At 43.3% G+C, this 10,500-nt stretch overlaps 1 protein-coding gene across 1 annotated transcript; it reads left to right on the top strand.

Annotated features, from left to right (window-relative positions):
* Nucleotides 1-449: 449 nt before the first annotated feature.
* fam83fb (family with sequence similarity 83 member Fb) lies at nt 450-10,116 on the top strand. Its single transcript, XM_041964951.1, has 5 exons — nt 450-1,011; nt 4,956-5,123; nt 5,210-5,331; nt 6,330-7,078; nt 8,015-10,116. Exons 1-5 carry the CDS (start codon nt 547-549, stop codon nt 8,059-8,061), a joined length of 1,551 nt encoding a protein of 516 aa, XP_041820885.1. The 5' UTR covers nt 450-546; the 3' UTR covers nt 8,062-10,116.
* The last annotated feature ends 384 nt before the right edge of the window (nt 10,117-10,500 follow it).

Genomic DNA, 10,500 nt, shown 5'->3' on the forward strand with positions numbered 1-10,500 from the left:
ATCAGCCCATCCCAGGCAAACCTCTGTTGCATTTAAGCTCCATCTGTGAATTGGCGATTCTGAGTGGAAGTCCTAAACATTAATAACCAACGATCGAAAATATTGCTTATTAAAAAGATGAATTAAATTTGTGTTTGAAGGGTTTAGTACAGAGGTGAGTTGTGCATTTGGGTTTCAAGAATAAAAAATAAAAACATGGCAGAATAAACTCTATAGCAGAACCTGGCTTTAAAAAAATCCTATGAAAAAACAGAAATCTGACAGAAAAGCTACTTAGTGTCAAGCAGCAACAGAAAATCAGATGATATTCACTGACCGTCAGTAGTTGACTCTTTTTGGCAGTCTTTCTATGGCGTGCCAATGTTCCAGTTGTCTTTATTCCAGTTGTGCCTGAAGGCACCATGGGTTTTCTGCCCCGTGCCGCACCTCTCTCCGTCCCGGCCAGGTAAGCAAACTTTCCCGGCGTCACACACAGGTAGGACAACATCAAACAGACCCCACGGGGTGTGCCAGAGTTCCTGAGCTCCAGCAGGAGCTACCACAGCCATGGCCGAATCCCAGCTCATGTGCATGGAGGACGGCCTCATCGGAGCCAAGATCCCGGAGTCCAAACCGGAGTTTTACTACAGCGAGGAGCACCGCGCGGCCGTGGAGGAGCTGCTCAAGAATGGCGACGGCGCCTTCAAGACGCGACTCAAAGACGACGACATGAAAGACTTTCTGTCGGCCAGAGAAGTCAAGCTGCTGACCAGCACCTTCAGACAGTACGACTCGGCCGGAGACGGCAGCGGCGGCGGGGCGTCGACGTCCAGGTCCGACGCGGACTCGGGGGTCCAGTCCACCTACTGGCCCCAGATGTCGGACACCGAGGTGCCGCCGCTGGACATCGGCTGGCCCAGCGGGGGGTTCTTCAGGGGGGTGACCCGAGTGGCCGTGCACACACACCCGCCCAAAGAGAACGGACCTCACATCAAGGAGGTGGTGCGGAGGCTCATCCAGGAGGCCACCAAGGTGAGGAGGACAGGGCAGGACACACAGGAGGACGTGAGAGGGCTACAGAATGACAATAATAGACTCATAGCAGCATATCAGTATAATAGAAATAAAGGAACTGATTCATTAATTGATAATGATAATAACAACAACTCCACAGTGATTAAGGCATTTATTATTATTATTATTATTATTATTATTATTATTATTATTATTATTATTATTATTATTCGGTTCAACTTCATTTTAGACTAATAGGTTCATATCAGTATATAACACATAAGTAAATAATTAAATAGATAATGAACACAATACAGCGACAACACAGATCTGATCTTTGCAGCTCACAACAGTGATTAAAGCACATGTTATTATTATTATTGTTGTAATTATTATTATTATTGTTATTAAGGCATTACAGAGCTCATGGAAAGGTACTGGCACGATACACCCCGACTTTTTAAACCTCCTCCCACATTTTATTAGAGAGTGGCCCAATAGTTAGTTAAAATTGAAACTATGGGCACAATACCCATAATTTACTTTGTTTTGTGTTGTTATGTGTAAGACTAAACTTACGACACCACAAGACAAATCTCAGCTCTCACCCAATAAACTACGGTGAAAGTGGGAGTGGATGAGGAAAACTGAGATGAAGATGACAGATTTCGAGGGCCATCAGTATTTATGGTGAGAACAGCAGAACAACGCAGTGTTATAAACTGAGATCAAACGCGTGTGAGGGATTGAAGTAGTGAGACAATGCAGCTCGTACAGGAAGTGTTTATGCTTTTATAGCCTGATTGAATCCTGTAATTTCCTTTTGGCCCGGTTCACCTCAGCAGCATTAGATCCATGTCTCACCTCCAGACACTGAGATGCTGTTGAGGCAGAAATAACCTGATGTGTTGAGGCGGAATAGGTTCTGTTAGCACGAAAGTAAGCAGACCACAAGCTGCACTGCAAACAAATAAGAGATGTGGTAAAAGTACAGCACAGCAAAGACGACACATGTTGGGTAATGATAATGGTGTTTGTGATGTCTGAAAGCTTGACAGGTTTACCAACAAGTTTGTCAAGCTTACCAAAATAATATGAGGGCAGGAAGGGTTCACTGAAGGTCAGTTTCTGTTGCAACAATGCTACAGTATGGGGCCAAAAGTATGTGGACACGGTCCAACTCATCTATTTAAAACCACAGTCATGTAATAGGCTATCTAGTGTGACTATCAGGTGATCTGCAGATTATTTTCTTGATTACTCGGTTGGTCGATAAAACAGCAGGAAATCGTGATAGAAAGTTGACTTTTATAGGTGATTTAGACAAGAAGCAAATACTCATAACTGTGGAACTGCGACCAGTATTTCTTTTTTGGTATATTCTTTTTTTTTTTTTTTTTTTGATGGACTAGTCATTTAATCATCAGAAAGGTACTTTCCTCAATCAGTTGCCACAACGCTGACAGCAAAGTGTTGTCTAAAAACACAATTTCATGCTGCAGCATTAAGATTTCCTTTAATCGGAACTAAGACGAAAACCAACCCAACAGGGCAAAACACAATATGGATGGGGGCGTCCATATACCTTTAGCCATGTCGTCTAAACATTGTATACATACATACAACATAATATATTTCCAGCCTTTTTAACTTTCGATTGTACAGCTACAAAGCCAATCTGCCATTTTTGAGGGTTTTCTTCAGTTGCACAAATCCCAGCTGAGGTGAATCCGTGTTTTAGTGATTAATGCCTCCCCGCACAGTAGCTGTGAGCTGAGGCAGCTCTGTGTGTTTGAGCTGATCGTCGAAATGTTTACTTAGAGGCTGCCGGAGCTCAGCTGAGTCATCTGTTCCGCCTGCTCGCGGCCGCTCAGAGGCGGGCTCGGCTCTGCGTCGCCGCACCTCTGTACATCTGGGTCAAGGGCAGATACGTGCGTCGCATACGCACTCACAGTGTGTGGTATTATGCAACTCGTTTGTGGATTTCCCTTCGGTTTTCCTCCAGCTTTCCCTTCCTCCTCACTCTTTGTTCTTTTTTTTAAATGATTCTTTCCTTCCTGGTTTCAAACGAGATCATATTCTACCTGCCACACCTGAAGCACGACCACTGGCCCTTGAAAGACTGCTCTTTTCCTGCTTGTAGGAAGGTGATTTACAGCACGCGCGTCTGTACACATTTATCTTGCTTCCTGGTTGTTCCGCCTTCCAGTTATTGCCTCGTCATGTTGGGCATCAGGCGGTCAGCTGAGTGTTTTGTTTACTAGTTCACTTCCTCTTTAGATATTTTCCTCTATAAGGCAGAATTTGGAACTGGCAACCCAGCTCTCTGTGTACTTAACACCACATTACACCTGGTTTTTAAACACTTTTCCTTCTCTTTGGTGTTTCTTAAAGAGAAGTGAACATGCAGTCGCTCGGCTTAGCTTGATGTGCATGTTTGGAATGTGATCCACATACCGACTGTGTTGAGGTTTATCGTGCGGGGGGGGGGGTTGAATCTTAAAATAATAACACACACACTAAAGATGACACTTGTTGAGCAACCAGTTCTCCAGGCACCAACTTGCTCGGCTTGGCATGCAGAGATCAATTTCCTCTCATTGGCTGTTTTTTTTTCTTCTCATTTTGCTTGGTGATGATCCTGTCAGAGAGCGCTGAGTCAGCAGTCCACACGTGTCCCAGCTCGTCTGTCTCCCGTTCCCCTCACAGGTCCACTCAGAGTTGTTCCTCAGTGAGACGCTGGCTGGTGACTGCAGGCCTTCTCTGCCTCACAGAGGAACATTTGTTTCGCATTAAAATAGACACTTTTTCCATGACTTCGCTTTTCAGGGAACAGTGGAACAGCTGAATGTTACACGTTTCCTAAACCATCACCCTCTGCTTGGACTGAACATGTTCCTATGTCTCTCTTTTATTGCCCACTCATCCATGATTATTGGATGGACCTAACCTGCAGTTTCTTTCCGAGCTCTGTGGCTTTGCCTCTTAATGTCACCTGTAAACTCTAGCTCTAGCGGCCAGGTTACAGATTGGCTCAGTCGGCCTCCTGACTTTTACACTTGTTTAGACTTTTTGTCGCCTTCATAAATTTCATAATTAACAGAATATGAAAAAAAATCACATATATGGCGCAGTTGAACACAGTGGTTTTAACCCTTGTGCTCCTAAATATTGGTTTTCAGTAACTGTCAGCATTGAGTTAAATGCAGAAAAAGTGTAAAAGTGCCTGTCTGTTTGGTTTTGCCTGATGGTTCTTACTTTAACTACTTTTCACTGCTGACTCTTATGCATTCCTTTATATGGTGAAAGCGAAGTGCAAACATTGAGTAATTCCAGCGCTCTGACGGGGGAGAAAGCAGAGCTGTAGGGAAGCTCTTCTTAAGGCAGAGACGGATTAAGTCCTAAATTCCTCAGCTGATCCCCTTTTGTTGTCGTAAAGCTCGGTCTCTAGCTGGAAGTCAGCGGAGGGATCATGCAGTGGTTTTGTCTGCTGCTGCGAGACTCGTTCGTGTGGCCTCACTGTGCCCTCAGGGTGAGTCTGTCACCGGGCGGCAAAGTGCTTCGCTGAGGCAGTTTAGCTTCTCCTGCTGGTTTCTTTGTTCGCTGTCTAGAAAGACATTGTGGAACTCAGCGGAGGGAAAGTGTTGTATTGTTTTTTTTTTTTTCTTTTTTGGCTTTAGAGAGGCAACACGGATGAGAAACAGAGCTGAGGTTCAGGCTTTTTCAGTGGTTACACTGCATTTTCCTCATGGATGAAAATCCATGATTAAAAACTGACTCAATGGAAGGAAATTTCATAAATTTCTTCTTTTTTTAACATGTAAATCCACCCTTTGTAAAATTGTACAGGATTTTTGTGGAAAAAGCATGAAGTGAAGTCCAGTATGGGCTTGACGTTAAAGTCTTCACTAACAGTCCCCCTGCAGCTGCTCTGAAATCAAACTCCTCAACCTGTCTTGCAGGTGATAGCGATAGTGATGGACATGATCACAGACCTCCAGATCCTGCAGGACCTGATGGATGCGGCCTCCCGTCGCTCCGTGCCCGTCTACATCCTGTTGGACCACCAAGGCGTGCCGCACTTCCTGGATATGTGCTCCAGGCTGCAGATCGGCTCACAGCACCTTCGGGTAAGACGGCACTTTTACCCTGTTTGATGTGGCTGGCTGCGTTGACTTCCTGTCCATGGTCTGACTGTGACCCTCTGTGGCTGCAGAACATCAGAACCAGATCGCTCTGTGGAATCGGCTTCGGCTTGTCCTTCGGGAGACTGCCTGGTGCACTGTGTTATAAATACATGCTGGTGGACGGCGACAAAGTCATGTTTGGCTCGTACAGGTGAGGTCTGAGTGTGTGCACGCTTTTCACTTTTTATACAGCACTCGTTTAACGTTCCATTACTTGTGAAGAGAACGTGTGTTTGCATTTCATGTGTTATTAATTCTGCACTAAGTACGCAGCCATTCAGGAACTTTATTAAATTGAAGCTCCTATACGTGACGTTTGAACATTTCTGACTTTGGTGACTCTTTGGCAACTCATTCAAAGCACCAATTTTCACCAAGTCTAATTTTCTTGTGCAAACAAAACCGAATGCTGTCGGAATACAAACATTTTTTACACATAGTGGCTTTTAAACACTGTCTGCATCATCTTCTTTTTAAGGAGTCTGGCCAAAGCACCACCTGTAGCGCCGCCTTTTTAACTACAATACAGGTCGACATGTGGCTGTAGTCACATGTGATCGAGGCTGTGTTCCCAGAAACAACAGACTTTCATTTTAAAAATCCCTTAAGTATTTCTGGATCATTAACAGTATCACGTTTAAATGGCAGTATGAAGATTAGATTCATAGATTAGATGAGTTTCCAGATTGTTAACAATTATTGATGCATGTAAATCAGTCAAATCTAACTGAATGAAGCTTATATTTTAAATTTAGGGGATCATTGTGATGACAAGTAAAATGGTGCACTGTTATGCACAGAAAGCGTGGTGACAGTAGGATCTTCAGCATGTCCAAAAAACAGGAATCTAAACTTAAAATAGTTGTTGAGACATTTGGCTCCAAACTGTTGGGCTTCTCCTCAGGATTCATCCTCTGGGGACCATAAATGTCTACATGGCGATCCATTTAGTAGCTGTTGAGCAGGACCACAGTGGTGGACCGACTGTCAGACTTTGCCATCCAGAACAAGAGTGACAGATAATACAGCTTGCTAGCTTTTTGCACTTTTTTGTATTGATTTGATTTTTGTTCGAAGTCTAATGGACCAATGAGGACACACAGAATCTAATGGAGTTGATAACTGTTGTTAAACTTTAATCTGTCCCAGTTTCTCCTGGTGTACGTCTCGTATGGACCGAAACATGATCACTGTGATGACCGGACAGGTGGTCGACTTCTTCGACCTGGACTTCCGTGAACTTTACGCCATCTCTGAGAAGCTGGACCTTTACAAGGAGTTCCACGTCACCCCGCCTGCCGCTAACATGACCGCGACAACACGCTCCAGAGCGGGGTCCAAACGGCCGCCTTTACCAGCGACCACATCCCGCTTCCAGGTCAGCTTAGGGGATTCAAGGAAAGCTGACATCCAGGTGCCTGCGCACAAATACTACAACCCCAAATATTCGCTGGTGTTTGGCAACGCCCCACGTCCACCGGGGTCTCTGCAGGAGCGCGGACCCAAGAGAGGGTCAGTTCTGGCCGAGGCTCCCCAGGAGACAGACCCAGGAAGGCCACGATTGGCCAGCAGTGAGACGATGGACCGGCCAAGCCTGCTGCCCTCAGAGGCCCCGAGCGAAAACTTCGAGTGGCACAACGGAACCAAGCAGGACAAGAAGGGGTTGATCAACTGGATGCGGAAATTCTCTAAGAGGAAATCATCCAGTAAGCTTTCGGTTAACAGCGCGGCGGCAAGTAGGTGCCCTTCGCCCGCAGGAACCAGTCAGACTGATGAGAACCAGGACAGCTTTGAGATTATTGTGAAATCTCCACCCAAATGGAAGAGTAAGAAGCTGTCTAAACTGGGTCAGAGGACAGACTCTCAGCAGACTGTCACCACTGCACAGGACAACAAGAGTAAGTCAGAATTAAAGTGGACATACAAAGACTGAATCCGAAAGAAATAATTATCCTGATCTAGTGGTTCCCAACCTGCAGTAAATCTGAGTGGTCAGAGGGACAGTTAGCGGGACAGGGAGGCAGATTAAGAAATCTTCAACTCGGTCATATTCTGGAGACATAAATTATGAACAACCCTGATTCCAAAAAAGTCTGGACGCTGTGTAAAACATAAATAAACATAACTAAAACAGAATGTGAGAACTTGCTAAACCTTTTTCACATTTACCCAATTTAAAACAGTACAAAGACAAGATATTTATTTTTTTTTTTACCTCATCAGCTTCATTGATTGTTGTAAATATCTGCTTATTCTGAATTTGATGGCAGCAACACGTTTCAAACAACAGACTGGGAACGTTGTGAAAAGCTCCAAAAACATCTGTTTGGAACATTCCACAGGTAAACAGGTTGATTGGTCACAGGTGATAGTATCATGATTGGGTATGAAAGGAGCATCCTGGAAAGGCTCAGTCGTTCACAAGCAAGGATGGAGCGAGGTTCACCACTTTGTGAACACGTGATTGGATAAAGGAGATTAATACATGGACTGATTTGGAAATGATTTCATCCTGTTTTTATTTAGGTTTCACACAGAGTCCCAAACTTATCGGAATCAGGGTTGTAACCAGTTACAGTAGGTTATCTTTGATTTGTTTTACTTGACACGCGAAGAGGTTTGCAAAGTGCTTATCTAATCTAATCTTGCCTTATTTTAAAGCAAATACAACAAAGTTACTTTCAATGCTGGTTTAGTCAAATATTTTATAATTTAATGGTCGTATGTTTACAGACATTTTCCTCTATGAATCCTGAGTGATGAATTCTACTTAATGTCTCTTTCACCTCACCAGTTTCGTTTTATAATTAAGTTACGACTCTTTTTTCTCACAGGTGTCACGAGTCGACGTGGAGAAAAACAAGGCTGCGTGGTGTCCTGAGGGGAACCTGCCAGCCCTCTGACCACAGAGCCAAGTATCACACCCTTAAAGTGGTTTCCTCAAAACTGACGTCACCTTTGATTTTAGATTGTGAGTACTGTATCCAGTGCCTTACAGAAAGACCAGATGAATGTACAGTCCTTCAGGAACTCACACATGCAGTTTTTATATGTTTGGTGCCAAATGTAAAATCAATATTCAAAGTGTTATGGGATGTCTGCTGCCCTTGTGGGTTGCAGAAAGGTTTGATGAGATAATTCCTGCTGATCGCTGGCATTGTGTTCACTCTGAACCTTGCTGGGGCCTGAGGGATGTAGCAGTGACTGCCTCCCTGCTGGGTGTATAGTTGTGTAGTCTATCAAATCGTCTATCATGGTAATTTCATATCATGGTAAGGGTGTATGCCACAGTATAGTGATGTAAGAGACACTAAAGCAGGAAAGAGTGTGAAGCAGCTGTGTAGCAGGGTAGCAGTGCGTACACTGTGAATAACAGGGTGTAAATACGGAAGGGATACCACCCAACCCTGGAGAACACAGAATGTGAAGTCTTCCATGGCTGGTAAGAGAGTATAAAGAAAGCAGTTGTCTAAGTTTACAAATGAAACACAGCCACAGACACATAGGCAGATCTAAGTCTCCCTGATCAGGAATTATTTGAAGCCCACGTCTGTCCTTTAAAGAGCAGACTCCACTGCAAGGTCCAAAGACGGGCGAGAAGCACTCTGATCATGAGCGACCTCAAAACATGACATTGTCTGACCTTGGATCATTCTTACTTTTGCACAGAGAAATTATGTTTGAAAAAGTAGTAGTTTCCCTTTAAGTATTTGTGTTTACAGGATAGTTCTGCAAACCTTTCTAATTTTTCTGTGTTGTCGTTTACCTGTTAAAGAATCGTACAAAGAATTCATGTTAATGTCTGTTTGATGCACTAAAATGTTGTGGGACCTCCTGTTCGCTGCGCTTAATAAAAGGTTTCAGACAAGGAAAACTCAAAAGGGGCCATGAAGATTTTTTTTTTTTTTAATATTTGGATGGTTCAGTGTTTTACTACTTATTAAATACAGACCTAGTTTTGTATTATATTGTTGAAGGTCAGGAACTTTATTGTGCACACTGTGTAAAATCGTTTTGGCATTAAAATAATACAAAATATAAATGGGAGAAGGGTCAGAAAGCTATTTGCATGGTCCCAAACATAAAGTATCATTTAGATTGTACTGCCACCTAGTGACGTCTCAAAATACTACCCCAACACTTCAGAAGGGAAGCTGATCTGCTTATCTTCTCTGGGTGTTTGCTAACAGCTCAGACCTCAGAGAGGAACCACAGGCCTGTACACAGCTAAGGGTTGAGCTGGGGGTGGGGGTAAAGGAGGAGATGTGGTGCAACACCGAAACAGGAAGTCAGAGCTGCAGCAGGAAGAGACGTTCTCACACGACGGTGACACTAATTTTACTGACACACAGCAGGACTAATAATGTTATTTCCTGTTAGCATTACATCTTAATGTTCATCCTAAAACATCGTGACTGTCTTTCTTTCAGTGGAAATTCTTGAAAAAAGAAATTAGGGGTCAGATCTTGTCAGGTCATTCCATTGCAAGATGACCTGTGCCGCTAAGTTTCTCCAATATGTCTCACTTAGCAGAAGTTTGACATTTAATGTTCAGTGGGACACTACAGACTGCATCTTTTTACTGTTATGGGTTGCTTGTCTGCCTATTGATGCTTGAGAATTTTGAGTACATAAAACAATTACACAATTATGCTTTTATAAGGGCATGCTTTGCTCACAACTGTTGAAAGGCATAATTACAATTGTGTTGCTAAATCCAGGAGAATATTACATACAACTTTGATCCTGGTTAGGGTTTCAGAAAGCTTTACTCGCATACTCTAATGAAAAGATGGTCGGTCACCATGTTGACAAGCATCAGAGGGAATCGCCAGTATTTACGCTGAAAACTGAGGGAGAAAGTACAATAACTTAGTCGAGTTTTACTTGTATGTTTCTGGGATAAACTAAATAAAATATAAGTCATGCAACTGCACCTCTAATTGAATATGATACTGTGATGCTTTTTACATTGGCTTTTCAGAGTAGGGACCTCAAAAGCACCAAGTTGGTCTTCATTTTTGAGTTTGTGACCACTAGCAGAATTGTAGAGCAGTGTTTTAACGAGCAGGTCCCCATATTATTTGTATTCTGCAGATGCCCACAACAAGCATGATGTGAAGTGATGATGTAAAACACTGCAGAGGGCACAAACAGTTGGGGGGACTATAATCCACCTTAAAGGTAAAGTTGTTTTAACAGCATGAAACTTAATTTTTCAATGTGTAGTTTGGACCTGCTACACTCTGAATTATTGTACTTTAACGCTGTTGACACAATGTTGATATGTAAACTATATGAGAATTGATCAAACGAAAGA

Source organism: Chelmon rostratus, chromosome 3 (genome assembly GCF_017976325.1).
Source record: "Chelmon rostratus isolate fCheRos1 chromosome 3, fCheRos1.pri, whole genome shotgun sequence".
Lineage (NCBI taxonomy): Eukaryota > Metazoa > Chordata > Actinopteri > Chaetodontiformes > Chaetodontidae > Chelmon > Chelmon rostratus.